This window comes from Odocoileus virginianus, chromosome 27 (assembly GCF_023699985.2).
Source record: "Odocoileus virginianus isolate 20LAN1187 ecotype Illinois chromosome 27, Ovbor_1.2, whole genome shotgun sequence".
NCBI lineage: Eukaryota > Metazoa > Chordata > Mammalia > Artiodactyla > Cervidae > Odocoileus > Odocoileus virginianus.
In genome coordinates, this window is record NC_069700.1 from 43,223,384 (window position 1) to 43,250,572 (window position 27,189).

General features: G+C 53.0%; 4 protein-coding genes across 12 annotated transcripts; 3 read left to right on the top strand and 1 right to left on the bottom strand.

The window, feature by feature from the left end:
• The first annotated feature begins 1,871 nt into the window (after positions 1-1,871).
• Positions 1,872-6,375, top strand: POU5F1 (POU class 5 homeobox 1). Its single transcript, XM_020869565.2, has 5 exons — positions 1,872-2,276; positions 4,967-5,087; positions 5,389-5,519; positions 5,847-6,005; positions 6,109-6,375. The coding sequence occupies exons 1-5, from the start codon at positions 1,872-1,874 to the stop codon at positions 6,373-6,375; spliced, it is 1,083 nt and encodes a 360-aa protein (XP_020725224.2).
• A 1,285-nt stretch (positions 6,376-7,660) lies between these two features.
• Positions 7,661-11,704, bottom strand: TCF19 (transcription factor 19). 3 transcript variants are annotated; one of them, XM_020869568.2, is made up of 4 exons: positions 11,332-11,704; positions 10,340-10,756; positions 8,720-9,275; positions 7,661-8,454 (listed from the first exon to the last, which is right to left on the bottom strand). In XM_020869568.2, exons 2-4 carry the CDS (start codon positions 10,575-10,577, stop codon positions 8,214-8,216), a joined length of 1,035 nt encoding a protein of 344 aa, XP_020725227.1. In that variant the 5' UTR covers positions 10,578-10,756; positions 11,332-11,704; the 3' UTR covers positions 7,661-8,213. The 3 variants fall into 3 exon arrangements, with proteins under 3 accessions (XP_020725227.1, XP_020725225.1, XP_020725226.1); XM_020869566.2 differs by having other exon boundaries at positions 10,340-10,907; XM_020869567.2 differs by lacking the exon at positions 11,332-11,704 and having other exon boundaries at positions 10,340-11,324.
• Positions 11,705-11,716: 12 nt separating this feature from the next.
• Positions 11,717-23,058, top strand: CCHCR1 (coiled-coil alpha-helical rod protein 1). 7 transcript variants are annotated; one of them, XM_020869575.2, is made up of 18 exons: positions 11,717-11,741; positions 12,947-13,013; positions 13,092-13,305; positions 15,398-15,701; positions 17,036-17,199; positions 17,315-17,450; positions 17,636-17,746; positions 17,944-18,093; positions 18,581-18,691; positions 18,776-18,882; positions 20,208-20,320; positions 20,492-20,537; positions 20,696-20,832; positions 20,966-21,154; positions 21,251-21,352; positions 22,175-22,326; positions 22,436-22,607; positions 22,811-23,058. In XM_020869575.2, exons 2-18 carry the CDS (start codon positions 12,998-13,000, stop codon positions 22,918-22,920), a joined length of 2,334 nt encoding a protein of 777 aa, XP_020725234.2. In that variant the 5' UTR covers positions 11,717-11,741; positions 12,947-12,997; the 3' UTR covers positions 22,921-23,058. The 7 variants fall into 7 exon arrangements, with proteins under 7 accessions (XP_020725234.2, XP_020725236.2, XP_070312919.1 ...); XM_020869577.2 differs by lacking the exon at positions 11,717-11,741 and adding an exon at positions 11,772-11,901 and having other exon boundaries at positions 12,883-13,013; XM_020869574.2 differs by lacking the exon at positions 11,717-11,741 and adding an exon at positions 11,773-11,901.
• Positions 23,059-24,342: 1,284 nt separating this feature from the next.
• On the top strand, positions 24,343-26,546 carry PSORS1C2 (psoriasis susceptibility 1 candidate 2). Its single transcript, XM_020869570.2, has 2 exons — positions 24,343-25,168; positions 25,814-26,546. The coding sequence occupies exons 1-2, from the start codon at positions 25,117-25,119 to the stop codon at positions 26,167-26,169; spliced, it is 408 nt and encodes a 135-aa protein (XP_020725229.2). The 5' UTR covers positions 24,343-25,116; the 3' UTR covers positions 26,170-26,546.
• The last annotated feature ends 643 nt before the right edge of the window (positions 26,547-27,189 follow it).

Genomic DNA, 27,189 nt, shown 5'->3' on the forward strand with positions numbered 1-27,189 from the left:
TGACAGAGGTCCATGTTCCAGGCTCAGGATTCTGGCCTTCCAAGGTGTATGGAGCTCTGGTCCACAGCCTTTCCGGAGTCCCCCCAGTTCACCACGGGGCCTTCATCTGGGGCAAGTTTGGGGAGCAGACAGACAAACATCATTCCTAGCAGACAGGCAATCTGAAAGCTATTCTCTTGCAAACAGAGAATAAGCACTAAGCCTGCAGTGTGAGCCCTCAGGACCAGCCCAAAACCTGTGGGAGAGCTTAGGGCAGGCTTCCTGCACCTCCACCCCAAGTCACTCTCCAGCTCCTCCTCATCTTTTTGCCAGCCCCCCTAAACAAAGGCCTGGGGGGCTGGCGGAGGGGTAGAAGATGAGGCTGGATGCCTGTGTCCTCTAGAGGGGGACGGGATACCTAGGCCCCAGTGGGCGGCCCTGTCTGAGGCTCACAGTCTTTGAGGGGTTGTGGGGGGTTGCCTCAGGAGCTCTTTTAGCTGCTCTGAAGGGGATTCTTGGGAGGGGATTGGGGCTGGGGGTTGGGGGGGGCAGGAAGCTGTCCCCAGGGGAGCCATCCAAGCCCATTCAAGGGTTGAGCACTTGTTTAGGGTTAGAGCTGCCCCCTCTGGGGACCAGGATTGTCCAGCCAAGGCCATTGTCCGGGCCCCTTCCCCCAGTCCCTCCCAAGCCCCTTTGAACCTGAAGTCAGATATTTTTTTTCTCCCCTTCTCCCTCCTAAGCTTTCCCCACCCGGGGCCTAGGGCTGGAGGTCTGGGCTGATAGGAAGGGGAGGGAGAACCTTCAACTATGGTTCTAGATATTTGGGTCTCTGAAGAGGGGGCAAGGAACTTGATGTGCGGGACCCACAGTGGGGGACCCGTGGGGTGGTGTGTCCACTCCCTCTGGCTGGACAAAGGTAGGGAGACTCAGGCCTAGTCAGTCCACAGCCCGGCCCCTAGAATGGAAAGTAGGGTTTCCATCCCTTGGTCTGGTAGGTGAGGGGCCTCTAGAGTCAGGAAAGCTGGGGATGGAATGGAAGCTGGTCTGGCAGCCTGTCCCTGGTGATGGGGTGGATTTTAGCAGGCTGGGCAGAGGGGTGCCAGGTATCACAGCTTTGAAAAGTGAAAGTGTTAGTCATGTCCGACTCTTTTCGACCCACGGATTGTAGCCGGCCGAGTTCCTCTGTCCATGGGATTTCCCAGGCCAGCATACTGGAGTGGGTTGCCATTTCTTTCTTCAGGAGATCTTCCCAGGGATACAACCAGGGTCTCTGGCATTGCAGGCAGATTCTTTACCATCTGAGCTACCAGGGAAACGAATCTGGCCAGTTGTCTAAATGGGAACTGCCTAGGTTCCTGGACTGCGATGCTGGAGGACGATGGGGAAGGAGCCTGTTAAAAATTGAGGAGTAGCCCCAGTGGGACTTGACACATACAGCATAAATGTTTGAGGAGTTGAGAGGGTGGCAGGGCTCGGGTGAGGAGACGGTGCCAGGGTGTCTGTAGACGGGTCCTGAAGAACGTGCAGGGGGTATGGAAGGGACCCCTCACCCCTGGAGTGTGTGAGCGTGGGGAGGGCTGGGCGGCCTGTTGGGAGCTGGAAGTGAAGGCCCGCATGGGGGACCTGCACCGTGAGCCTAGGAGTCTGGGGCCTGGAGAGGCGACTGGGTGGAAATCCCTGGCTTTCCCCTTCCAGACTCCACTGCCACCAGCAGGCAAACACCCTCCGCCTCAGTTTCTCCCACCCCCACCGTCCCTTCCCCCCACCCATCCAGGGGGCGGGGCCAGAGGTCAAGGCTAGTGGGTGGGATTGGGGAGGGGGAGAGGTGTTGAGCAGTCTCTAGGAGATCCCTCGTTTTCCTAGGCCCCCGGCTCGGGGTGCCTTCCTTCCCCATGGCGGGACACCTCACTTCTGACTTCGCCTTCTCGCCCCCGCCGGGCGGTGGAGGCGATGGGCCGGGAGGGTCAGAGCCGGGCTGGGTTGATCCTCGGACCTGGATGAGCTTCCAAGGGCCTCCCGGTGGGTCGGGGATCGGGCCGGGGGTTGTGCCCAGCGCCGAGGTGTGGGGGCTTCCTCCGTGCCCCCCGCCCTATAACTTGTGCGGAGGGATGGCCTACTGTGCGCCGCAGGTTGGAGTGGGGCCGGTGCCCCCAGGCGGCCTGGAGACCCCTCAACCAGAGAGCAAGGCGGGAGCCGGGGTGGAGAGCAACTCCGAGGGGGCCTCTCCGGACCCCTGCGCCGCCCCCGCAGGCGCCGCGAAGCTGGAGGAGGAGAAGCTGGAGCCGAACCCTGAGGAGGCGAGTGAGCTGCTGGGGGCGGGAGACCGGTGACCGCGCGGGCCGGGGGCGGCCACGCGAGGGGAGGTGGTCGGGGACCCAGGAAGGGAGCGGGCGGAGGCAACTCCCCGGAGCAAGGACCGGTGTGTGGCGGCTGCAGGCCGCTCTGAGCTGGAGCCAGGTGGGAACCAGGGGCCGGAATTTAAGACAGAACCGCAGGTGAGGGCAGGGCGGCCTGGGGCAGTCGGAAGCCGGCCTTGCTTCCCCCCTCGGCCCTTGTCAAGTAGGTCCTTCCACTTCCTAGGTCTGACCTGGGTCGGGTCACTCATTACCAGCCAGCACCAGACCTAGCTTGGGGTCTGAGCCCCTTCTACCTGGATCCCTTCTGGGAAATTTGCCCCTTATCAGACCCGGGATCTCGGGCCTTAGGGTTAAGTGTGGCCCGAGGGTGAAAACAGTGCTTATCCCAGGGTTATTGTTCCTGAGAGTCTAGGGTGTGACTGGTTTCTGATAGAAGCTCCTGTTTGGGCTGTGTGAATGTGTGGAGTCTGGGTTTTCCTTCCATCAAGTTTAGGGCTTGTCTTCCCTTGACCTCTGCCTTGCTCCCAATAAGTCACAGTCAGGCAGAGTGCACATCCTGACACCCCCTTATAAGAAAGCTGGAACACCAATTTCAGCCATAATTACATAAGCAGTGAACAGGGGGAGAAAAGGGGAACAAGTCATCTGCAGGCCATTCCTCAAATGGAGGGTTTGCTGAGGGATTGAAGTCTTCTGTATCTAACCCGCTGGGGACTATTAAGGATATATCTTCTAGTCTGAGGAAGAGACAAGTGCAAGCAATTAGAGATGAAGTACTAAGCCTTTAGACCTCTCCCGAGGAGGTGTGATTGGTTTCAGCTGACCAAGTAGCTCTAGACTCTCTTTGCTGGAGGCGACTGCTGAGCCTTGAATGATAATGGCTGCCAATTGTGGTCCATTTCCTAAGTGCCTGGCTGTGGGCTCAGTTTCTACATCATTATCTCATTAACCAGCACAAAATCTCCTAGGGAGGTATTATTAGCCTGTTTCATGGGTCTTAACTGCTAAATGGTGAAGCTAGAATTTGAACTGGGGTTCATCTTATTTCAAATCCCCAAAATATGATTCAGAAAAGCCGAGATGGGAGGAGCTGACATTTACAGGCTTGCGACATTGGTTAGAAGTTGGCCTATTTTGAGTTTGATGGGACTGACGTCCCATCAGATAGTGGGTTGGCCGCAAAGTTCATTCATGCTTTTCCAAAGCTCAAATGAACTTTGCGGCCAACCCAATACTTCTTTAGGTTTCTAGGACTGCACAGAGGCCTGACTACTCTTCTCCATCTTCTGGCCACTGGCCTGCTATTGGAGAGGCTCCATTTCATCCACCTTTGTTCTGTCTACCTTTCCTTTCATCCACTGTCAAGGCTCAAATGTCTTGTAGACATAACCACCACATGTTCAGTCTCCTTCTGGGATGGCTCCCTGCACTGCCCCCTCCCTGTCCATTACCCAGAAACTCAAGGCTCAAATTAGTCATCCTCATTCCTTTCACATCCTTACATCTAGTCCTTTGGAAATACCGCAATCTTTACCTTGGATAGAGATCATGAATGGATCACTTGGAGCCATCCTGGTCCCAGTCGCCATCGTCTATGTATGCTGGGATTGCTGCAGTTGCCTCCTTACTCTGTGGTCAGTACATCAACTGGAGTAATCAAGAGTCAGGCCATTTCACTGCACAAAACCCTTCAGCGACTTTCCATTTCTCTGAGTAAAACTTAGTCATGATGGCAGCTGCAGGATCTGCCTGGCTCACTTCTCTGATCACATTAGCTCCTCTTCCCTTTCCTCAGCCCTCACGCTCCTCTGGCCTGCTAGCTTTGTTACTGCCCACCTCAGGGCCTTTCCACTTAACTCCTTCCTTGCTCAAACATGACCTCTGACTGTCTTATTCAAAATTGTCCCCTTCCCCATAATTCCCTACTCTGCTTTACTTTTGCCCGTAGCACTTCTAACCTACTGAATAAGAATTATTTCATCACGATGAAAGCCCCATGGGGCCATGGTTTTTTGTCTACTTTGTGTAGTCACTGGCTTACAGAAGGTGCTTAATAAATCTGTGGAATTTGTCAATGAGGATGCTTTTATATTGCAAGAAAATAAATAAAAATATTTTATTTAAAAATAAGGGATAATCAGGTTTTTTAAAATTGAGCACTAACTATATGGAAAACACTTTATTCATACCTCGTATGACATGTTTTGTAGTGTGCATGTGTTTGTGAATGTGCATATCTTGTTGTGGTTTGTGGGACCTTCAAAGTAATCTGGAGAGAATCAGAGACATGGTGCTCTGTATTTCTCTAGATGCAAAACTTCCTCAAACTGGGGTTAATACTAGAGTCAAAAGCTTTTGTGAGTACTAAAGAACTGAAAGGCAGGAACCCCCTTCCTAACCTGACATGTGTCCTCATTGAGGTTAGGGCTTCTCTTTCCGTTATTGAATGGTGTTCTGCATCTGGTGGATGTGTTGCTTTCTGGGCTAGATGACATTGTGTTATTTCTGGTTGTTAGGTGGGCACCCTAGAGGCAGAGATACTCTCACATACCTTGGGGCCCAAATGGAAGAGAGGGTGAGGTGGATAGCTGTCATATGTTCTTACATATCCTCTGCCTTTTAAAATGCAGTCCCAGGACATCAAAGCTCTTCAGAAAGACCTTGAACAATTTGCCAAGCTCCTAAAGCAGAAGAGGATCACCCTAGGATATACCCAGGCCGATGTGGGGCTCACCCTGGGGGTTCTCTTTGGTGAGTCTCCTGCAGCATGTTTTGACCCATGAAACACGAACTACATCTGCCCTGGAATGAACATCCCTGAATTGGGGCCTTTCCTCCCCACCAAGGGAGTGGGGGAGGGTGTTGCTACCCTCTATATGGGTGAGGGTGGGGTGGGGGGAAGATACTCGACATGGACTTTTGAGTTCTCTGGGAAGAGTATCCGGTGTGGGGTCTTGGAAGGGTGGGAACAGGTGGCAAGGCCTGTGTCGGTCTTGGGGCAAAGGGGCCCTACCTGCTACCTCACTTTGCTTCTTCCAACCCACCTCCCCAGGAAAGGTGTTCAGCCAAACGACTATCTGCCGTTTTGAGGCTTTGCAGCTCAGTTTCAAGAACATGTGTAAGCTGCGGCCCCTGCTGCAGAAGTGGGTGGAGGAAGCTGACAACAACGAGAATCTGCAGGAGGTGAGGGTGGGAGGGATGCACAGGGACGGCCCTATCTCGTCTGATTTTCACTGCTTTCATCTCTGGCTGGCAGCGTGCCCTCTGGGAGCCAGTGGCCCTCAATGACATGAAGTGTGATTCCTCTGTTCTGCTGAGAGCAGGTCCAGGGTCACTTGTCTAAACCTGTCTTTCCAGGATCTTTTTCATACCTCCTGGCCCTGGTGACAACTGGCTGGTACTCCTGAACAGTTGGCTCTTAAAGTCATTGTCCCCCTGATACTGATCCTTAGCATGTTTGGGGCTTGCCCGCCCATTTCTTTCCTTGTCATCTCCTCCCCACCTGCCCAGATATGCAAGGCAGAGACCCTTGTGCAGGCCCGGAAGAGAAAGCGGACGAGTATCGAGAACCGAGTGAGAGGCAACCTGGAGAGTCTGTTCCTGCAGTGCCCAAAGCCCACCCTGCAGCAAATTAGCCACATCGCCCAGCAGCTCGGGCTGGAGAAGGACGTGAGTGCACCTGTCTCTGTCCCCGTGTGTGCCGTCTCCTCCTCCCCAGTCACACCTCCCAGATCTCGACCCAATGCCCCTCTCCCGTGTCCTCCACTCCTAGGTGGTCCGAGTGTGGTTCTGCAACCGTCGCCAGAAGGGCAAACGATCAAGCAGTGACTACTCCCAACGAGAGGATTTTGAGGCTGCTGGGTCTCCTTTCGCAGGGAGACCCGTATCCTTTCCTCTGGCGCCAGGGCCCCATTTTGGTACCCCAGGCTACGGGGGCCCTCACTTCACTACACTGTACTCTTCGGTCCCATTCCCTGAGGGTGAGGCCTTTCCCTCGGTGTCTGTCACCGCTCTGGGCTCTCCTATGCATTCAAACTGAGGTGCCTGCTCACCCCAGGAATGGGGGGCAGAGGAAGGGGAGAGCTAGGGAGAGAACCCTGGAGTTTGTGACAGGGCTTTGGGATTAAGTTTTTCATTCACTAAGAAAGGAATTGGGAACACAATGGGTGTAGGGGCAGGGAGTTTGGGGAAACTGGTTGGAGGGAAGGTGAAGTTCAATGATGCTCTTGACTTTAATCCCCACATCACTCATCACTTTGTTCTTAAATAAAGAAGCCTGGGACCTAGTAGGTGGACATTTTTGTCTTTGGTTTATCCTCTAGTTATTGAAGAGTGGATAGGATATTTAATAGTGGGTGTTAACAGCTCTCCGACCCAAATGACCCCGAAACGAAGGTTGCTGTTTACACTGCGCAATCACAATGTCAGAGGGAGGTGTGGGGTTGGATCCCAAGTTTATATGAATAGGGCTCTTTCTAAGTGTGAGCTAGTTCTTAGGAGCCTGTGACTTGCGGTCCTGTGGAAATTGGAGATGGAACACCTTTGCCCAAAGATGCAATTACATAGTCTGTTCCCTACTAGGATCTGGGTTTTTGCTTTCCCCCATTCTACTCTGTAGTCCTCAGTGGCCTTTGTGCTAAGAAATCAAGCCTTTACTCATTTCTTCTGTATATCACCCCAACCAGAAACTCCACTTTGTGCTTTCTTGATACTGGGGTCCATTTGGTTTTCACTCAAGGTTTTTGCCTTGTCTGTGACTCACCTACCACTACACACCCTTTAGTCCTGACTCTGCCACTTCCTAATTAGGGCTCTTACTCTGGAGCCTTTCCTTGATCATAAAAAAACTTTGATTGGTAAGTCTAAGTAGAGAAGGAAGGGGATGGACATGCAGGTTGCAATAAGATAGGTCAAGACAGGACTTTCCTAGTAAGAACTATAGAAACTGCTTTGACAGTGTGCTGGCTTGGTGTGCAACTCAGAAGAGACTCAATGTAGCATATGTGGGTTATATCGATACTGGACCAGGTTGGCATCTGCTCTAGCTGGTGTCTCAGGTTTTCTCTTCTTGGTAGTACTGATGAAACTTGTAGAAGTTCCACCACCCTCATGAATTTGACCAAATCCAAATTACCTTATTTTAACGGCAGTGAATGTTTTCCTTTAAATTGGCAACTATAATTACCCAGATTCCCCTTTTCCTGTTTTCCTCTGCCTCATCTGCTTGTCTCTTCCTGTAAGTATCTGAATTAATTTTCCAGACTTTAACCAACTCCATTCTCTCAAGAACTGGAAAGCAAGGAGTATCAGACCCACACAAAGAGTAAATACCTTAGAGCATATGAAGCTGCTCATTCTTTATTTGGAAATGGAAGCAAAGCTCTGAAAAGTCAGGTCACAGTCAGCAGCAGGATCACCCACAATGTAAGGAAGTTTGGGGTCTGTGCTCTAGGTTTTCCCAGAGATACCTTAGGTGATACCATAAAAAACATTAAGAACTTGCTTGTTCAAGGCTGGGGCTTATAACTTCCCAGGCATGACCTGTACAACTGATGGGTGCTCTTGACCACAGACATTCTAATGTCCACGACAGCAAGGACCCACAGCTTGTGACAGTGGGAATTTCCAGCTCACTGGTAACTTCCTGGAGGCAGCAATATCTTTGGCAGGAAGCCATCTTTTCTGTCACCTTTGCCATGAGGCCCTGCTCCAGGCCTTGAATTGATAATCCACAGGAGTGGACACTTCTCCTGTAGTCATTCCCTCCTGGAGAGGCAAGGACAGAAGAGGGCAGCTCTTAGGATCCATTGGCACCCTCAGTGTCCACCCCTGGCCTGGAGGTGCCGGCTCTGTCCTCTGTTGCTTTGGCGGTGGGCCTTAGGTCTGGATGCCTGCACGACAGCCTGGGCACCGGAAGTCGGCCTCTCTGGCAGCCTGAATGCTGCAACCAACACAGGCCACGTGGAACCAGATGTCACAGCCATCACACTGAACCCAGGCCACTGTCTCTTCTTGGGGTAGGCAGCAACAAGGGGCTGCACAGGGCTCCCCGCCCCCAACTGCAGGGGGAGCCCTAGGGTTGCTCAGTGGGTGCTTCCGAGGACGCCCACGTCGATTTCTGAAGAAAGGGACACAAAAACCAAGGTCTTGGAAACCTGCAGAAGCCTGGAACTACCCCCCGCTCCCGTCCTCCAGGATAACTGCAGAGGGAATCCATAGAGATTCACTAGATTAATGGTGAATCTGGCTAGCAGAGCTAGCCCAGATCTTGTCATTGCAACAGGTGTTCCACCTCCCATCCCCACCACCCAAGCAGATAGGTACATCTCAGCCTAGGGCTCTAAAAGAACCAAAGGCAGTGAAATAAAGCCAAGTTCACTTACCCACTGGGTGTCAGTGGGGTTTTCTCTACACGGAGTTTCTTCCTAGGTTCCGTCAGGACTGGTGAGGGGCTCTTGGGAGCCTCTCTCTCATCATCCAGTTCTTCCAACACGCGGTGAGCCGACTTCCTCCGGTTTCTTGGGGGTGGGGCAGAAGGGGTGGTCCCCACTTCCCTGGTGGGAGTGGGAACAGGCGGACTCTGTGGCCCACGCCCACTCCGTGAGAAGGTGAGGGGCTGGGAGTGGAGCTTGCTGAGGCTGCCAATGGAGTTGAGGATCAGCGTTGCTTTGGGGGCTGGGTAGAGGGTGCTGAGGGGGCGCTGTGGAGCCCCCTGGGAGGGCAGCATGGGCCGGAAACCAACCCTGGTTCCCTCTCCTCCCCTAGACCGTGGGGTAGTAATGGCAGCAAAATCTTGAGGTTTGACTCGGACTTGCTGAAACAAGTAGAACTCTGAAGGGCTGGTTCCTGGGGGCCCTTCAGGGCCAAAGGTCAGAAGATCACCATCACTCAACTCCAGCCTGTGACCTCTTGGGAGTCGGACGTTATTGACCAAAGTCCCTGTTGATTATGGGGCACCAGACAGATACAGAGAACGAAAAAAACAAACGACCGGTCAGAAGTGGAGAAATCTGGTCCTGTCTGGTTTTCTGAGGAATACGAGGAAGAGCACATGCATGTCATGAAATCCTCACATTCTAAGTCCCTCAGTAGTAGGTGTCATCAGATAAGAAACTCCCTGTGAGCTAAGAATGAGTTTTTCTCTTTTTTTTTTCCTTATGCTTTCCCTCAAGGCACATGGAATGAACTTCCCTCAATCCACTGAGGTCTGGGTCTCAGAGATGCTCACTCTCAGCTCCAACTCAGCACTTATAAGCATAGCTCAGACTATCTGGGTTCAAATCCAAATTCCACCATTTACCTGCCAAGTGACCCTGGACAAGTCAGCCTCTTTATGCTTCATTTGCTTTGTAAAATGGGGCATTTGTGCTCACCTATATTTAATGCACATAAAACAGTTCTTGTCTCATAATAATAAACAGGAAATGAATGTTGGCCAATTGAAGTTGTCCACTCCCCACTTGCAAAGACATATTTTTTTTTCAAAGACATATTTTAGCTAAGAGGAAACTAAGACTTAGAGAGGCCACTAATGCTACCCGAGTGATGTTACCAGGGGCCAACAGCAGAACTCATGTAAACCCAGGCCTTCTGAGGCTGCCTAACTGCCTCCAAGTCAGGGAGTAAGGCACATGTCCAGATAATTAAAACATAATTCAACATATATCACAACTGCCCTAAGGCAAGAACAAGTGTCTAAACAATCTGGAAACTGAAGTCTAAGCTTGCTCCCCCTCCACCCACCATGGTCTCAGAACAACCCCACTGTGACCCTCCAGGCCATGGATCTACCTCCCACCCCCTCTATGAGCTAAACAGGATCAGCCCCACAAAGAGCTTCTGACACTGCACATTTCTGGTGGAAAGACAAGTCTGCATGACAACCGTCCATCCAACCTGATGGGGAGTTTGGGAGGCTGGCAGAGTCCCTATGGAGTCTCTTAATTCATTCCAGCCCAGAACTGCGACTGCCCCGGCATAAGGCTGCCCTGCTCACTCCTCACCTTGGCTGCTGTGGTTCTCCAGGCTGACTCTCCAGTCATCACCCTGGCGCTCCGCATGCAGCTCTGCGTGGACCCCAGAGATGAAGCCTGGCTCGTGCTGTGGCCGCAGGGTCACATCACAAAGATCGGCCCTGCAACCCAAGCGGTAGGTGCAGCCAGCTCCACTGGGGGGGTGGAAGGTGTGGAGATCGACATCCTTGCCGACCCCTATGCGCAGCAGCTGGAAGCAGGGCAGCATGGGCGGGGCCCCCTCGGCACCACCTCTTCACTTCAGGAGTCCATCACCTTGTCCACGCCCTGGGCCGTGCACAGCTGGCCTAAATTCACTTTCCGTCTGATGCAAACTTGAGCTATCCTTTGTGCAATTTCGACTTTGAGCACACTCCCTGAGTAGGGCAAATTCTGGGTGTAGGGACCCTAGGATGCGATGTAAAATTGGCTGTCAACAGCTTTGCAACTGAAAAAATTTGGTTAAAGTTCCAGTGTAGTGCAAAATAGAAGGCGTCCTGTGGCACAAAGTTGAATCGGATCCTCCCTCAGGCCGCAAAATATTCCAGGAGCCTTCAATCTGTGCAAGTCAACAATACATTAGGCAGCTTCTAGGGCAATTCGAACTGTAGGTGTGGGGGGGCGTGGGAGGGGTGCTGCCTCTGTGTGATATACTAACTTGTCACTTCAGTGTAATTTGGAGAAGAGAAGCTTCTTCCTGTCAAACCTGCTTTTCCTAATAGAGTAACCCTCCTGCTAACTCACGCTTCACTCTTCTAACCAATCCCTCATTCATAACTAGCTAGCTTGAACCCCAGTGGGAAGTGTACTCAGTCACCCCTCAAAGGCAGTGCAAACGGGGCTCTACGTTGTCCAACAGTGGAGCTAAACCCCTGCTTTCTGGTTTCTCCAGGTGGGATAAAAACAGAGGAAAGGGCTTCCCGGGATGATTCAAGACAAATCCAGCCTTTCCCCTCCCCGCCCCAGCCCGGATTTGTATCTACCGCGCTGTGCAGTCTCGGAATGGTTCCCTCTCCAGGCAATGCCAGCCTGTGCCGCAGCCCAGGACCTCTCGGGATCCGGCCGAGGTTGGTGCTCCTGCGGCTGTTTGACAGCGAAGAAGCCAGGGCCAGGAGGGGCGCGGCCTCCGCGCGCGGGCATCGCCGACCCCGCCTTCGGAATTCCCGGATCTGGACTTCGAGCGAAGCGAGCCCGTCGCCCGAGCCGTTTCTGATTGGCCATCTCGTTTGCCTTCCTTCTCTCCATTGGGTGGCGCGCTGGGATCTCCCGCCTTCCGCTTTTTCTGATTAGTTCACAAGTTTTCCCGGGTTCCCGGAGTTGGGAGGAGCCGCCAAGGCGCGGAGATGCCCCCAACGCCTTAATTGGGCCTGGCTTTAGACACTACTGCGCCTGCGTGCGCCTCTTCCCCGCCTCCTTCCGGAGTGGTAACCCTGCAGGCTTAGAGCGTCCCGCCAACTTGCCCGCTTTGCGCAGGCGCGGTCAGGAACCCAGGCCGCGACCGGGAGCTAGGTGTAGGGGGTGTGGCCAGAGGGCTGTGGGGTCTCTCGCGCTGGGTAAGGGGTATTCGGCAAGAGTCAGTTGGGGGCGGGAAGGGGCTGAGAGGGGGTGCGGGGGTGGGTTCAGGGGTCCCCAGGGCCGAGGGGTGTAAGGGCAGGGTAAAGGAACAAATGAGGTGGTCAGAACAGCCTTAGAGCTCAGCGTCCAGCAGGGCGAAGACTCAGGAGGATCTGGGGGAGAGGAGGGAGGGAGTGCAGGCTACTGAGATATGAGAGGGTGAGGGGCCAGCATAATTCATTCAGGATAAAAGCAAATAGTGATGTAGGGAGGGATAGAGGTCCCAGATTGGGAGAAAAATAGATGAATTCGGGTGGGAGAGTGGGGAGATCTTGACAAGACTTCTCTCTGCTCTAGGACTCTGGAGAGGCAGGTGGGAGGCAGGAATGGAAGCTGAAGGGAGGATAGAGAGAAACTGAGTGGAAAGTTGCTGGCACGGTTTGGATGAGATGTCCGAAACTAGCTGGCTTTTCTGCTAAGGAGTCTAGGCTGCCTGGATTCCCCAAGCGGTTCTGGGGGGCATCCTGTGCTACATGTGGCCACATTCATCAGGGGCCAGGCCTTGGGCCAGCGCTTTGATAGGGAAGGACCCGGGAGTCATGGCTTGGTGGTGTCTGGATGGGCTTCCCCAAGGCCTTGGTGAGCCATGGAGAGAACTCTGGAGACTGGGCTCACGGCCCCTGCATCGCATACCTCAATTGTCACCTTCATCCAGGAACTGCAAAGACTATAGAAACTTAAGGAGGAGGGTAAAGGCACTGTCCAGAATTCTAAAAGTATGAGTAAAACTTCACAGCCCCTCAGCCTGTCTCAGTAAATTCTCTCCACCTCATGGCTGTTGCCATAGTCTGTCAGGAACCAGACTGAGACAAGCAAGGGATCTTGGGGTACTTCCTGCTTCTTTTGGGAAGTAGGATAAGAAGAGCTAAGAGTCGGATGGACCTGGCTGTTATTTAAGGATTATGACTTTGTTATTGTAGGGGCCCTCTTTGGAAGGAGGCCTGAAAATTGAATTGGAGTGTCCTTGTTTCTCCTATTGTTCAGGGGGGCATAGATGGCTGTAGACCGACTCTAGAGACTTCAAATAATGTGGAGATGTTTCGACCTTCAGGTCAGTGGGACCTGCCATGGGGACTGGTGATGGTGTCTCCCTGGAGAACTGAGTACCTTTGTCCTTATGATTCTTTAGGTTCCACTGGGCTGATTCCCCCATCCCACTTCCAAGTTCTGCCCCTTCCAACTCTGCCGAGAATGGCTCCCACATGGGCCTCAGACACTCCCCTGGTCCAGCGCCCAACCCATCAAGATGTCTTAGAGAGGCGGCCAGACAACCAGAGACCTCAAGTGACCATGTGGGAACAGGAAGTTTCTGGCAAAGGGCAGGAACCAGAGTGGAGAGGCAGGTACGGATCTAATGTTACTGTTCTCTTGGACTTGCTTGTCAATGACCCTTTTTCACTGTAATAGAGTCCTTACGCTATTTCAACCCTTAGTTCCACAGTTTGTTCATTTTTTAAATAAGCAGTTGTTGGTGTCTACAATGCATAAATAATAGCAGTGTGCTAGATGCTAGGGACAAAGATAACAAAAATAAATAAGAGATCATGATATCAAAGAATTTAAAATCCTAAGGGAAAAAATTGGTTGACCCACAGCTGATTGTACTAAACATAGTATAAGGCAGGCTGAAGAAGTGTGGGCTGGATACACAGACTGGGTGCTATAGTAGTATGAGTTCATCTGGTGGAGCTGGCCATGCTCTCTGTCAATGTGTTGTCTATGAAAATTCTTATTCTTGATGTTTCATGTGAGTCTTTTCCCAAATGTACTGGAACATCCTTCTGCCATTTTGTTCTTGAGCAGGATTGCAATTGGTTCTACTTTGGACCTTGTCAAAGGGAAAGAAGCAGGATGATGAAAGGGGAGTGTGAGAGCATCAGGAGATGGAGACTGTGGCTTGTTTGGCTACCCCCTAGTGCAGATGACACCACCCTTATGGCAGAAAGTGAAGAGGAACTAAAAAGCCTCTTGATGAAAGTGAAAAAGGAGAGTGAAAAAGTTGGCTTAAAGCTTAACACTCAGAAATCTAAGATCATGGCATCTGGTCCCATCACTTCATGGGAAATAGATGGGGAGACAGTGGAAACAGTGGTTGACTTTATTTTTTGGGGCTCCAAAATCACTGCAGATGGTGATTGCAGCCATGAAATTAGAAGACGCTTACTCCTTGGAAGGAGTTATGACCAACCTAGATAGCATGTTAAAAAGCAGAGACATTACTTTGCCATCAAAGGTCTGTCTAGTCAAGGCTATGGTTTTTCCAGTGGTCATGTATGGATGTGAGAGTTGGACTGTGAATAAAGCTGAGCGCTGGAAAATTGATGCTTTTGAACTATGGTGTTGGAGAACACTCCTGAGAGTTCCTTGGACTGCAAGCAGATCCAATCAGTCCATCCTAAAGGAGATCAGTCCTGGGTGTTCATTGGGGGGTCTGATGCTGAAGCTGAAACTCCAGTACTTTGGCCACCTCATGCGAAGAGTTGACTCACTGGAAAAGACCCTGATTCTGGGAGGAATTGGGGGCAGTAGGAGAAGGGGACGACAGAGAATGAGATGGTTGGATGGCATCACCAACTCAATGGACATGGGTTTGAGTAAACTCCGGGAATTGGTGATGGACAGGGAGGCCTGGCATGCTGCGATTCATGGGGTCACAAAGAGTCGGACACAACTGAGCGACTGAACTGAACTGAACTGAAAGATCCTTTGTCCAGTCACTTAATTTCTGTAGGCTACAGATCCTGTACAAAAGTGTTGGGGAGTCCAGTGGTTAGGATTCCAAGCTTTCACTGAGAAGGACACGGTTCAGTCCCTGCTTTGGGAACTGAGATTCCATAAGCTGCACGGCACAGCCAAAAAAAAATTTTTTTTAAGTGCTGTGGTTCTGGGCCTCAGTGAGGGAACTGTGTGAAGAATCATCTTATAAGCTGGTTTCAGCTCTCTAGAGGTTGAGACTTTGTAATTTATTGGGGTGATGCCCTCTCAGACTTCTCATGCAGGATATCTAACAGTTAAATAATCCTAACTGGCACCTGGCCTTGCCATACTGATACTGGAAGCCATCACTTCTCTTTGTACCTCCATCAAACTTTTCCTTGCCCTTAAGTCAGAATTCAGCAGTCTCAGTGTCCTTCAGACTTCTCCAGTTCAGAGTGTGTAGCCTAATGATGTACGCTTGTGATGGTTAACACATCTGCCTGTATATTGCCTTCAAGAGAGGTTATGGTCCATTAACTCAGCTAACTTTTGAGGTCCTGTGGACCCAGATATGCTTAGTAGGGCTGCCTTGAATGATGATGGTGAATGCAGAGATCCCCGTGGCCCAGCTTCATTCCCTGCCATCTCTCCACATAGGAGCAGAGGGATCCTCTCCTCTTCTCCTGTCTCCATTTATGCCTTGGCTGCTTTCACCACCAGACTAACCTGTCTCTGAAGGTCCGTGGAGCTGGCAGGATCGCAGGCCCTGAGCCAGCAGGCTGAGCTGATCTCTCGGCAGCTGCGAGAGCTGCGGCGGCTGGAGGAAGAGGTCCGGGTGCTACGGGAGACCTCGCTGCAGCAGAAGCTGAGGCTGGAGGCTCAGGCTGTGGAGCTGGAGGCACTGGCACGGGCGGAGAAAGCTGGCCGCGCTGAGGCCGAGGGCCTGCGTGCCGCCCTGGCTGGGGCCGAGGTTGTCCGGAAGAACCTGGAAGAAGGGAGCCAGCGGGAGCTGGAGGAGGTTCAGAGGCTGCACCAAGAACAGGTGAATGTGGGTGTGGGGAAGGCTCAGCTGCCCAGTGGGGAGCTGGGCCGGAGCTCCCCAGCAAAGAGCAGGCTTTGCCGAAAAGAGTGATGAGGTGTTTGGTGAAGGTAAAAAAATACAAGTGACTTGGAAAGAGGGAGAACTTTGGTGTGTTGGTCTTATTGAGATTGCCCTTTTCTACTCAGACTCAGGTGAACTCCCATCACCTGAAGCCCTGCTTCCTCTTCCAGGGGGAAGTAGTTTGTCTTTCTGCTTTACTCCAAGTACCCAGTTTATCTGGGAGCATCGGGAAGGGGAGTGAGGGGTGTGGGAGGGGTCCTGAGGTGGACTGGGAAGGGTAGATTACTCAGTCGGCAGGCATGTATCCATGCTTCCTCTTTGCCATTCCTGAAACAAGAGCTGGGACACTGGGGTGAGCAAATCAGTCAGCTCCCTGTCCTCGTGGGTGGAGCTGACAACCCAGTGGAAGACACATTCAGTGCCTTATTTAACTATAATTAATTAACTGTGATCGGGAGAAGTACCGTGAAGGAGGACAAAGGAGCCCCACTGGTCTAGGGGCTGGGGAAGGCCACAACATGACTCTTTCAGCGTATCTGACACCTTTACCACTGCTGGAGGTGCTGTTGAAAGAGACCAGCTCTCTGCCTTCCTTGGGCTTCCTTCCGGATGGCAGGAAATAGATAGTAAGCAGGTGCAGAAGCAGGATCATCTTGTAATGATAAGTGCAGGAAGGGCACGAACAGATGACAGAACCAGGCAGGTGATGGGTGGGGAGTAGCGGCCCCGGGAGGTGATGTCATGGAGATCTGAGGAGCTGGGGGAAACAGGCCTCTGGGTAGACTCTGAGGTGGGAAGGAGCAGACTTGGGGGGGACGATGAGAGAGCACTGTGGCTGGAGCAGAGTGGGCAGTGGAGAGACAGGATGTGAACTCAGAGGCCAAGGCATGACACAGGCTTCACAGACCCAGGGGAGAAGCTGGTCTGAATGCCGTGGGAAGCCACTGAAGGATTCTAAGACTGGTCAGGTGATTGCTGTCATTGTCCAGGCCAGAGATGAGGTGGTTTACCTTAAGTTAGTGGCACTGGATATGGAGAGAAGTGACAGTGTTCTGGGGGGATACCTGACAGGAACTGCTGATGGACTGGAGGGTGATGGGAAGTGAAGCACCAAGGATGGTCTCTGTTTTGCTGTGGCAGTTAGATGATTTCTCGGGTGATTGTCCAGGGTCACAGAAAGTGGGAGTGAAGGCCAAGGTTGAAGCAGGGGGCGGATTTGGAAAGCCCAGATGTGGGCCAGCTGGCCCCTGCTGAGTCCTCCCTTCTCTCTGCAGCTGTCTTCCTTGACCCAGGCTCACCAGGAGGCCATTTCCAGTTTGACCAGCAAAGCTGGGGGCCTGGAGAAATCTCTGAGTAATCTGGAAACCCGGAGGTCAGGGGAAACCAAGGAGCTGGTTGCAGCCCAGAGGGAGGCCGAGCTGCTGCGGAAGCAGCTGAGGTGAGTTCAGGGGAGTGGGCGACCCGAGGGGGACCTGGTAGTTGGTGGGTTGGTGGGGAAAGTGGGTCTCCAGGGTGGCCCCCTGATGGCTACTCTGCTCCTACCCCAACCCCAGCAAGACCCAAGAGGACTTGGAGGCTCAGGTGACCTTGGTTGAGAACCTGAGGAGGTATGTGGGGGAGCAGGTCCCTCCGGAGGTCCGCAGCCAGGCATGGGAATCAGAGCGACAGGAGCTTCTAGAAACCGTCCAGGTGAGAGAGTGCCCGACCTGGGACGGAACATGAGGGCTCAAGTCCTGGGCAAGGGCCTCTGGAGAAGAGCACAGTCCCCTGGAGAAAAGGCAGTGCCGTCGAGGGGTGCACAGGTTGGGCGCCACCCGAGGGCCACTGGCAGACCTGATGGAGGTGGCTGCCCTCTTTCCCCACCTTGCCTGCAGCACCTGCAGGAGGACCGGGACAGCTTGCACACCACCACCGAGCTGCTGCAGGTGCGCGTGCAGAGCCTCTCACACATCCTCTGCATGCAGGAGGAGGAGCTGGCCCGGAAGGTAGGCCCCTGGCCCAGGCCCCTCGGCCCCTGTGCGTGGGAGGGGTTGGTGTGCCACTCCCAGAACCTGCTGACATCTTTCTTGCCCTGAACACCTCTCCTTGCTCCTGATGCCAGGGCAAGATAGGAGAAACCAGACCCCCCTCCTTCCTCTGCTCCCCCAGGAGCCCCCACTCTCCCTGCTTCCTCCATCCGCAGGTTCAGCCTTCAGACTGCCTGGAGCCCGAGTTCACCAAGAAGTGCCAGTCCCTGCTGAAGCACTGGCGGGAGAAGGTGTTTGCCCTCATGGTGCAGCTGAAGGCCCAGGAGCTGGAGCACAGAGAATGTGTGGAGCGACTGAAGGGACAGGTTGCCTGGAGCCCACTTCCTCCCGTGCTCTCCCCCAGCTCCCTGCTGCTTGCGGAAGGGATGGCGTTTATTCACCAGATACTTGTGTGGCTCCCCTGTGCTGGCTGCACAGCCCTGAGTAAAGGTCCACAAAGACCTGCTCTCATGAGGCTTACACTTTGTGAGGTGGGTTGGCCTTAGGTAGGGTGGTCGGGGATGGCCTCTTCCAGGAGGTGAGTGTTTAAGGACCGGTGGGTGGCATGGGCCGAGGCTATGGGTCCTTATGGGCAGGTCACCGGGCAGTTCCTTAAGGTGTGGACCATGGAACATGCTTCTGGAAGGAAACCTGGACCCAGACTCCATTCTCAAGAACGGGGCTTCTTGTCTCCCAACGTGGCCTTCTTTCAGAGATCTCTGCACTTGCCCCTGCCTTCCCAATGCTTCCCTCCCCCCCCCCCCCCCCACCTTACAGCTTTCTGCTCTGGACCTGCCTCTTTTCCTTCCCCAGGTGGCAGAGCTCCAGGAAAGGGTGGAAACCCAGTGCCAGGAGCAGGCCATCCTGCAGCGCTCCCTGCAGGACAAAGCTGCCGAGGTGGAGGTGGAGCGGGTGGGCGCCAAGGTCAGCGTCTGAGATGGGCAGAGGCTGAGGGAGGGTAGGAAGACCCCAGGCATGGGACCCCTTTCTTTACCTCATCTTTCCTAGGCCCTGCAGATGGAGCTGAGCCGCACTCAGGAGGCCTGGTGCCGGAGGAGGCAGCAGATGGCCCCAGCAGAAGAGCAGCTGAGGCTTGTGGCCAGTGCTGTGAGCAGGTATCTGGGGTGGAGGGTGGGTGGAATAGCATTCCTGCTTCCTAGACTTCCTGGGCATCTTGAAGTTTAAGAGCCTCAGGCAAGTGGGGCTGGAAGGCTGGTTGTCTGGAGGAAGCAGGGCTGGAGGTATCTAGCCCTGTAAAAGTCTCTGTGTTTGTTTTTTATGGGGCACCCCCCACCCCACCTGGCCACATTCTCACCACGGTCACTTGTTATGACTCCCACCCACTGCATGTTTGGCTGAGATGAGGTTAACTTCCTCCTGCAGTTAATAACAGCTTGAGCTAAACAGAGCACCTAGTAGGAGATGTAAGAGACACAGGTTTGATTCTTGGGTCGGGAAGATGCCCTGGAGGAGGGCATGGCAACCCACTCCAGTATTCTTGCTTGGAGAATTCCTTGGACAGAGGAATCTGATGGGCTACAGTGCATGGAGTTGCAAAGAGTCAGACACGACTAAAGCAACTTAGCACAGCCAGATCTCTACCTTCAGAACTGTTCAAAGATGGGGAGTATAGACACTTGATCTTTGTTTCTTTCTTTAAAATTTTGCAGGCATGCCCTGTTGGGTTGGGAAAAAATTTAACCTATTTTTTTTCTTTTAAATTTGAACACCAAAAAAATAAATAAGTAAAGTTGAACACCCACAGGCATACAAAGTTTTATTATACTTTGCTTTATCATTCACAGATACTGCATTTTTTTACAAGCTGAAGGTTTGTGGCAATTCTGCGTCAAGCAAGTCTTTTGGCACGATTTTTCCCCAACAGCGTTATTTTCAAATTAATGTTGTTTTTAAATGTTTAGTTGTTTCTTAAGACATAGTGCTATTGCACACTTAATGGACTACAGTATGGCATATGCATAACTTTTATAAGCACTGGGAAACCAGAAAATCTATTCGACCTTTGCTTTGCAGTACTGCTTTGCCGTATTTGCTTTGTTGCAGTGGTCTGGAACTAAACCCACAGTATATCCGAGGTCTGCCTCTACTTGCTTACTAGATATTCCATCTGTTAATAAAGCGTATGCCAGTTTCCTTTTTTAATCAGTTGCAAGCCTGTCTCTCATACCAACTTCCTAGGTGTTTCCTTCACAGCTGTTGTTGTAGAACCTTTAGAAACTAGACTGCTGAGAAGCGCAGGTTTCTTTGCACAGGTAACAATCCTTCCTCGGCTTTGGATGTCGGCTTCAGCTTCTCTTCCCCTTGGGCTGATCCCCCTTCCCTACTTTCTCCATGTATGTAGCAGCACAGGATAGAGGGGGTCAAGACCTTTTGGAAATGAGGTGGGGTTGAGGGTTTGGTGACCTCATGTCCTCTCCAGCTTTCAGACCTGGCTCCAGGGCACCATGGCCGAGGTGGAGCGTGCCACAGCCCGGCTGCCCAGCCTCAGCAGCCGAGTCAGCTACGCTGTCCGCAAGGTCCACACCATTCGGGGTGGGTAGGGTGACTGCCAGCCGCGCCCTGCCCCTGCCCCTGCCCCACCAGCTCTCTCATCCTACACCTACCCTCCTGCCTCCTCTTCCCTGGTCCGAGCATCTCCTTACGCCCCTGTTTCCCCTCCTCTCTGCAAATGCACCTCTCATGCTCTCTGCCTTTTCTCCCCAGGCCTGATGGCTCGAAAAGTGGCCCTTGCTCAGCTGCGCCAGGAGAGGTGAAGTCTGGGCCATTTTAGATTTACTGGGGGCAGGAATGGGGCTTTAGGGTGTTGGTTGCTGGGACCCAAATAACATGAGGATGGAGGAAGAATAAGGGCTTAGGGGTCAGGCAGCTGGGTGATTTCCCCCATCTCTGTTTCCCTTCCTGTCTCAGCTGCCCACCACCCCCACCGACCACGGACATGAGCCTCGAGTTGGAGCAGCTGCGGGAGGAGCGGAACCGTTTGGATGCAGAACTGCAGCTGAGCGCCCACATCATCCAGCAGGAGGTGGGCCGGGCCCGGGAGCAAGGTACGCCTAGTGCTTGCAAGTCAGTGAGCACAAGCCAGGGGCCAGAGTCAGGGGGCCTTAGGGAAGAAGAGGAGGAGGGAAGAGCTGGGGTCTAGGGCAGGGAGGAACCTGAGTGGGTACCTCCTTTTCCTAGGGGAGGCGGAGCGGCAGAAGCTGAGCGAGGTGGCCCAGCAGCTGGAGCAGGAGCTGCAGCGCACACAGGAGTCCCTGGCTAGTCTGGGGCTGCAGCTGGAGGCAGCTCGCCAGGGCCAGCAGGAGAGCACAGCAGAGGCTGCCAGCCTCCGGAAGGAGCTGACCCAGCAGCAGGAGATCTACGGGCAAGGTGTGCAGGAGTGGACGGGGGCAGTCTCGGGGTTGGGGAGCAGTGAGAACTATGAGGCTAGGCTCCCCTGACACCCTGTGTGCACTTCCACCCCAGCGCTGCAGGAGAAGGTGGCCGAAGTGGAAGGTCGGCTGCGGGAACAGCTCTCTGAATCAGAAAGGAGACTGAATGAGGCTCGCAGGGAACACACCAAGGCTGGTGAGAGTGGCTGGGATGCACCTAGGCTTCCAAGAAGGAGGAAGTGTTGAGATTATTGTCAAAACTTTATTTTGAAAGCTTTTTCTGTTTGAAGTGTGCAAGTCATGAAGTTATCAAGGAAAACGAATTCTCGAGTGGTAAACACACCTGTATAGCCAGTGCCCAGATCAAACAATAGCACTTGACCAGCCCCAGCTCCCCCCAGCTCCTTCTAGTCACCCCCCTCCACAGAGACAACCTGACATACCAACGATTACCCCCAATTCTTATCGGGAAGAATTTCAAACACTTAGCCACATTAAAAGAATCATGTAATGGTACTCATCTGCCTTCTCCCCTTAGAGCAGCAGTTTATAACCTTTGATCACCTTTCCTGTCTATCTGTATATTTACACATATTGACATATATATATATATACATCTTGAGGGGGAGTTATTGAGAATAAGTTGCAAACAATCTGACTATTCCGCTGCATCTCCCACAAGGAGAATATTTTCCTATGTAACCTCAATATTAAGAAAATGAACTTGAACTGCACAAAATCTGATATCCAGTCCCTATTCCGATTTCCCCTCCTGCCCTCCAGGAAGCTTCAGGGATGCGGGAGGTACTTGGGGTTGACAGATTCACAAGATTCTAGAGCATCCACCACCCCGCCGTCTGTACAGCAGAGACTGAATGCCACAAAGCGTCCGTGGCTCCCTGAGTCACAGAGCTGGGGACCCAGTGTGCCCGCCCATGCTTCTAGGCTGGTGTTCTCAGTTCCCCGCAGCCTCTGAGCTGCCAACACCCATCCCCTCTGTGGCCCGGCTTTCCTGCAGTGATCTCCCTACGCCAGATCCAGCGCAAAGCCACCCGGGAAAAGGAGCGGAACCAGGAGCTCCGGCGCCTGCAGGATGAGGCCCGGAAGGAGGAGGGGCAGCGGCTGACCCAGCGCCTGAAGGAGCTGGAGAGGGACAAGAACCTCATGCTGGTAGGAGGCGGAGAGACTGGGCCCTTCTTGGGCTGGCTGGGGAGCAGAGCTGGGGAGAGGGGAGGGGGCCCTGCCTGGGCTCGGTGGCGTTTAACCCTCTCCTTCCCAGGCCACCTTGCAGCAGGAGGGTCTCCTCTCCCGTTACAAGCAGCAGCGACTGTTGGCAGTTCTTCCTTGTCCGTCGGATAAGGGCGTACCTGTGGAGCCCAGCCCTCAGCCCTCAGAGTCGTCAGCACCCACACCCCCGGCAGCGGCTCTCTGCACCAAGGAGTCCATCAAAGGTAAGGGACGGAGGGCAGGGGGACCCTGGGCATCTTTCCTCCAGGCACTCTGCAGGGCTTGAGCCTTGTTCTCTGTGACCCTGGAGGCCCACAGCCTGCCTTGGGCCAAGAGCTTTCTTTCTCATAACCCTCCCACATCTGGTAGCAGCCCTGTTCCTCTTCACTGTGACTGTGACGGCCTTGTCCACCTCCTGTCCCTCCAGGATCCCTTTCTGTCTTGCTTGACGACCTGCAGGGCCTGAGTGAGGCCATTTCCAAAGAGGAAGCCATTTGTGAAGGGGACAGCCAGACCTCTCCTTCAGTCTGCCTCTGACCAGCTGTGAGGACCAGGAGGATGAGGATGGAAGGGGAATGGGTCGGGGAGGGGACTTCCTCCAGCCGCCCTCAGGGACACCAGCTGCCAAGATGTCATGAATTCTCCCGTGGCTCAATAAAGATGACAACAGTAGGAGTCATGGTTTGGACAGTTCTCTTTGGGGATACAAGGAAATTTTCTCCCCGGAGCCTCTCTTGTCTGGGAAATATGAGAACCAGTCCCTTATACAGCTCTTTCTCTAGATGATTCCTTTTTCAAAACCCCTTTCCTAGGCTGCCTGGGAGGTTTTTGGAGAAGCTCCAGGTTTTGTTTTATTCCCAATTTTTGTCTTAAAACTACCTCTGGGAAATGGTCAAGGCAAGGGCACGAGGCAGATAAAACATTCACACGCTCAGCAGGAATCACAGAGCCAGGCAGCATCCTGCCTTGGTGGGGGCACTGGTGGGTTTGATTGATGGGTGGGTCCCTGCTCCCGAGACACTTCTGGTGGGAGAGACAGACGACAGGCAGGTACCTACATGAACAAATGAGTGTTTCAAACAAGTGCTGTGAAGAGGAAAAAAATGAGTGACATGATAGAAACTAGTTCTGTGGGGAGGGGCTGCTTTAGATGAAGGGACAGGCAGGGCTTCTCTCAGGAGGGATGTGCTGCTGAGGCCAGGAGCAGGGTAAGGAGCAGGCAGTGCAGCCTCCTGGGAGAAGCACGAGGACGGACAGGTCCAGAGGCTGGAGGGAGACCAAGGGAGGATGCCGCAGAGAGAGGCCAGGCCTGGTGGAGCTAGGGTTTTACTCTTAAGTCAATAAAACCCCCTTGGAGGGACGTTCCTGGCGGTCCAGTGGCTAAGACTCCGCGCTCCCAAAGCAGGGGGCCCAGGTTCGATCCCTGGTCAGGGAACTAGATTTCTACATGCCACAACTAAAGATCCTGTATGCCACAACTCAAGACCTGGTCCGGCCAGATTAAATAAATAAATAGACAGCCCCTGGAGTACTTTTTAAACTGAGAACAGCCACACAATTTGACCTACATATTTAAAAATCCTATCAACTGGCTGTGGAGGACGGGTTTGGGGGCACGGGATGAGGAGAGAGAAGAATGAAGTCTGAAAAATTGAACTGCAGGGGACAGTGGTATTCCTGACCGCTGGGGAGCAGACCAAGTTGTGGAGGAAGTGAGTTCAGTTTTGGACATTTGCTTCTGAGTGGCTCATGAGACATCCTGACAAAGGAGTCCTTGCTGCGGAAAAGTTCAAGGGACATCTCTGAGCGACTCAGACCAGACAGACTGATGTCTGAAGGATGAGGGGAGAGAAGCGGGGAGCAGAGAGTTCCCACCAAGGACCAGGGGAAGGGCGGTGAAGATTCTAGAGGGAGGCGGAAGAGGCTGAGGTGCCAGGGGGAGCTGAGGCAGCTTCTTCCAGAGCCTCTGGGTGTGACTGACTGGAACCATCCTTGGGGTGGGGAGAAGGAATCAGGATGTCTTGTACTTCCTTCTTCACCTGCAGTCACCTCAGGTGGCTCCTGGATGAAATTCCTCGTGTGTCACTACTTGGGAAGCCCCCTTTGAGCCTGGAGAAGGTGTATGCTGGGGAGTGCAAATTCCAGGAAGAATTGAGCCCCAAGAGAGGGTTACCCTGGCGTGGGTGGAGGAGGCTCGGTGTACCAGCTGAGATGGCTCTGGCTGTGTCCCAGGTGTTTGAGAGAGCACCCCTGCCCATCCTCTCCCTCCTTGTCCCCCCAGTTGCCCGCCCTCTGCCCTGCATCTTCCCTCTCAGCCCCTGTAATTACACTGCTTCCCCACGCATGCTTGCTCCCATTCCTTGGCTTCCAGGGACCTCGAGGGATGAGAGGTAGAAGTCCCTGTTATTAGGATTTGCTGCAGGGTGTGTATGAAGGGGGACGTGAAAACAAGGGTGGGGTGACCAAGGTCTAGGTCATCGATAAAGCCTGGGTGGCTGGGTCCTGAGCTGGGGGACTAAAATGAGGGACGCCACCATCAGTGATTACACATCAGCCATGGGCTTCCAGACAGGTTTGACCAGTCAGGTTTGGATGCAATTCCTTGTGTGACAGGGCCGGCCCCTCCCCAGAGATCAGCCTTCACCACTCCCTCCTCCCCTATAAAGCCTCTTAGGGTTCTCAGTCTCCCAGACTCAGCTGACCCCTGACTTTGGGGGCCAGGAGATAGCCAAGATGCTCAACTGGAAACTCCTGGGGATCTTGGTCCTTTGCTTGTTTGCTGGAGGTGAGCTGGGAACAGAGGCCCGGAGTGTGATTTGGGGTGACGGGGACCAGTCAGGATGAGGCGAGGCTGAGATGGATGCATAAGGACAGGGAGATTCTGGGAGATCCTGGGAGACGCATGTGAGGGGAAGAGTTAAGGGGACAGAGGTGATGTGACTAGGTGCATTTTAGCACAGAATAAACATTTTGCTGGTTTGGCTTTAGCTCCACGTGGCAACTTAGATCAGCATTCAGGTATGCAGGCAAGTGTTCATCAGAGCTGAGGTCTCTGTTAAGGGGAGAAGGTCACTGTAGAGATGGGATCTGGGTGCCACATGGGGCCAGGGTGTAGACAGCTTTGGGACCTCAGACATGTATAGGGGTCCTCCCAGTGGGGTGTCCCAAACAGGGTTGGAGGGAGCTTATGTGGGAGAAGGGAGGTCATGTCAGTTTAAAGTTGGTCTAGTCCGTAGTTCAAGACAGGGTTTTATGTCATTTTAAGATTGTGTTGGTATTCTGCAAACGCGGGGAGAGTTACTTTTGAGTTTTGTTTGTTAGATCAGCTCAGGCTGTGGTCCATCGCAGAGAGGCGATGCTCCTGGGGTACTAGCTGCCGGGAGGGGGGGGACCCTCACAACCTCTTATCTTCCTCCTTCCTCCTCTACAGGCATCTCAGGCAGTGGAGACGACCCTTCTCCCTCATCCAGAGAGATCTCAGAGGAGGAGGGCCCTCCACCATTGCCTCAGGGCCCCCCAATCCCTGGTGACCCCTGGCCAGGGGCACCCCCTCTCTTTGAGGATCCTCCACCTCCAGGCCCCAGTCGTCCCTGGAGAGACCTGCCTGATTCTGGAGTCTGGCCTCCTGAACCCCCTAGAACTGATCCCCCTCAACCTCCTCGGCCTGACGACCCCTGGCCCGCAGGACCCCAGCCTCCAGAAAACCCCTGGCCACCTGCCCCTGAGGTGGACCACGGATCTCACGAAGAGCCAGACCTTGACCCACCCAGGGAGGAGTACAGATAACTGCGCCGCCAGAGGCATCCTGGACCCCTGCTCTCAAACCCATCTCCACTCTTCTGATTCCCCTCGAATTCTCCACAATTTAGCTTAACTCCTTAATTCCTTTCCTCATTCCTTCAGTTTTATTCTGAAGATGTTGTCCATATTTTCTGCCCCCTCTTGAGATGGGTATTTAAGCCCACTTTCCCTCTCCTTTTTTCTCTGAGAGCAGAACATCCCTACCCCCACCTCCCACCTCCTCTTCCCCAACCCTGGAACTCAGGGGCAGGGCTGGCAGCACTATGTTCTCTCTGTTGCCACCTGGTGGCCAACCATTGGGAACTATCAGGAGCCGTGGTGCTTCCATGAAGTGGAAAAATTAAAAAACCATGTTTTCTTAATTTTGACTCTAGGCTGCTTCTTTGCCAATGAGCAGGTCTTTGCATGTTCAGATGCACTTGTCACAGCCACAAACCTACAGTGATCTGGAAGTCATCTGAGTTCCTGTCTTGCCCATATGCATAAGGATGGGGACTCATCAGGAAGAAGGTTGGAAATGCAACTATCAAGAGTTACAAGGAAATTCAGACCCATTCTGAGATCCCTATTTTGGAGAATAAGAAACCAAGTTAAGTCTCTCTTTAACTAGTTGACGGTTTGCCTACTCTAAGTGAACATGATAACTCTCCATGGGCTTTCATGGGCAGGACTAGGTTTTAAGGGGGATCAATTTCCACAAACATATGTGTTCCTTTGTAAAATGAATCTTCTTGAAAACTGTGTTTCCCACCTGCCTCTGTTAACTGTTCTCTCACTAGACAGAGGAAAGCTGAGCTCTCTCACCCACTGTGAACTGGACCACAGTGCTCTTTCTGGAGCTGGTAAAATCAGCCCTTTCCATCTCATTAAGAGATGTGTTTTCAGTAAAATTTACTTTTTTGTTTTTTTTGTGTTTTTTTTTTTTTTTACTTTTTTGTTTAATCACTGTCAATATTTGTTCAGTTCATTTCAGTTGCTGAGTCGTGTCCGACTCTTTGCAACGCC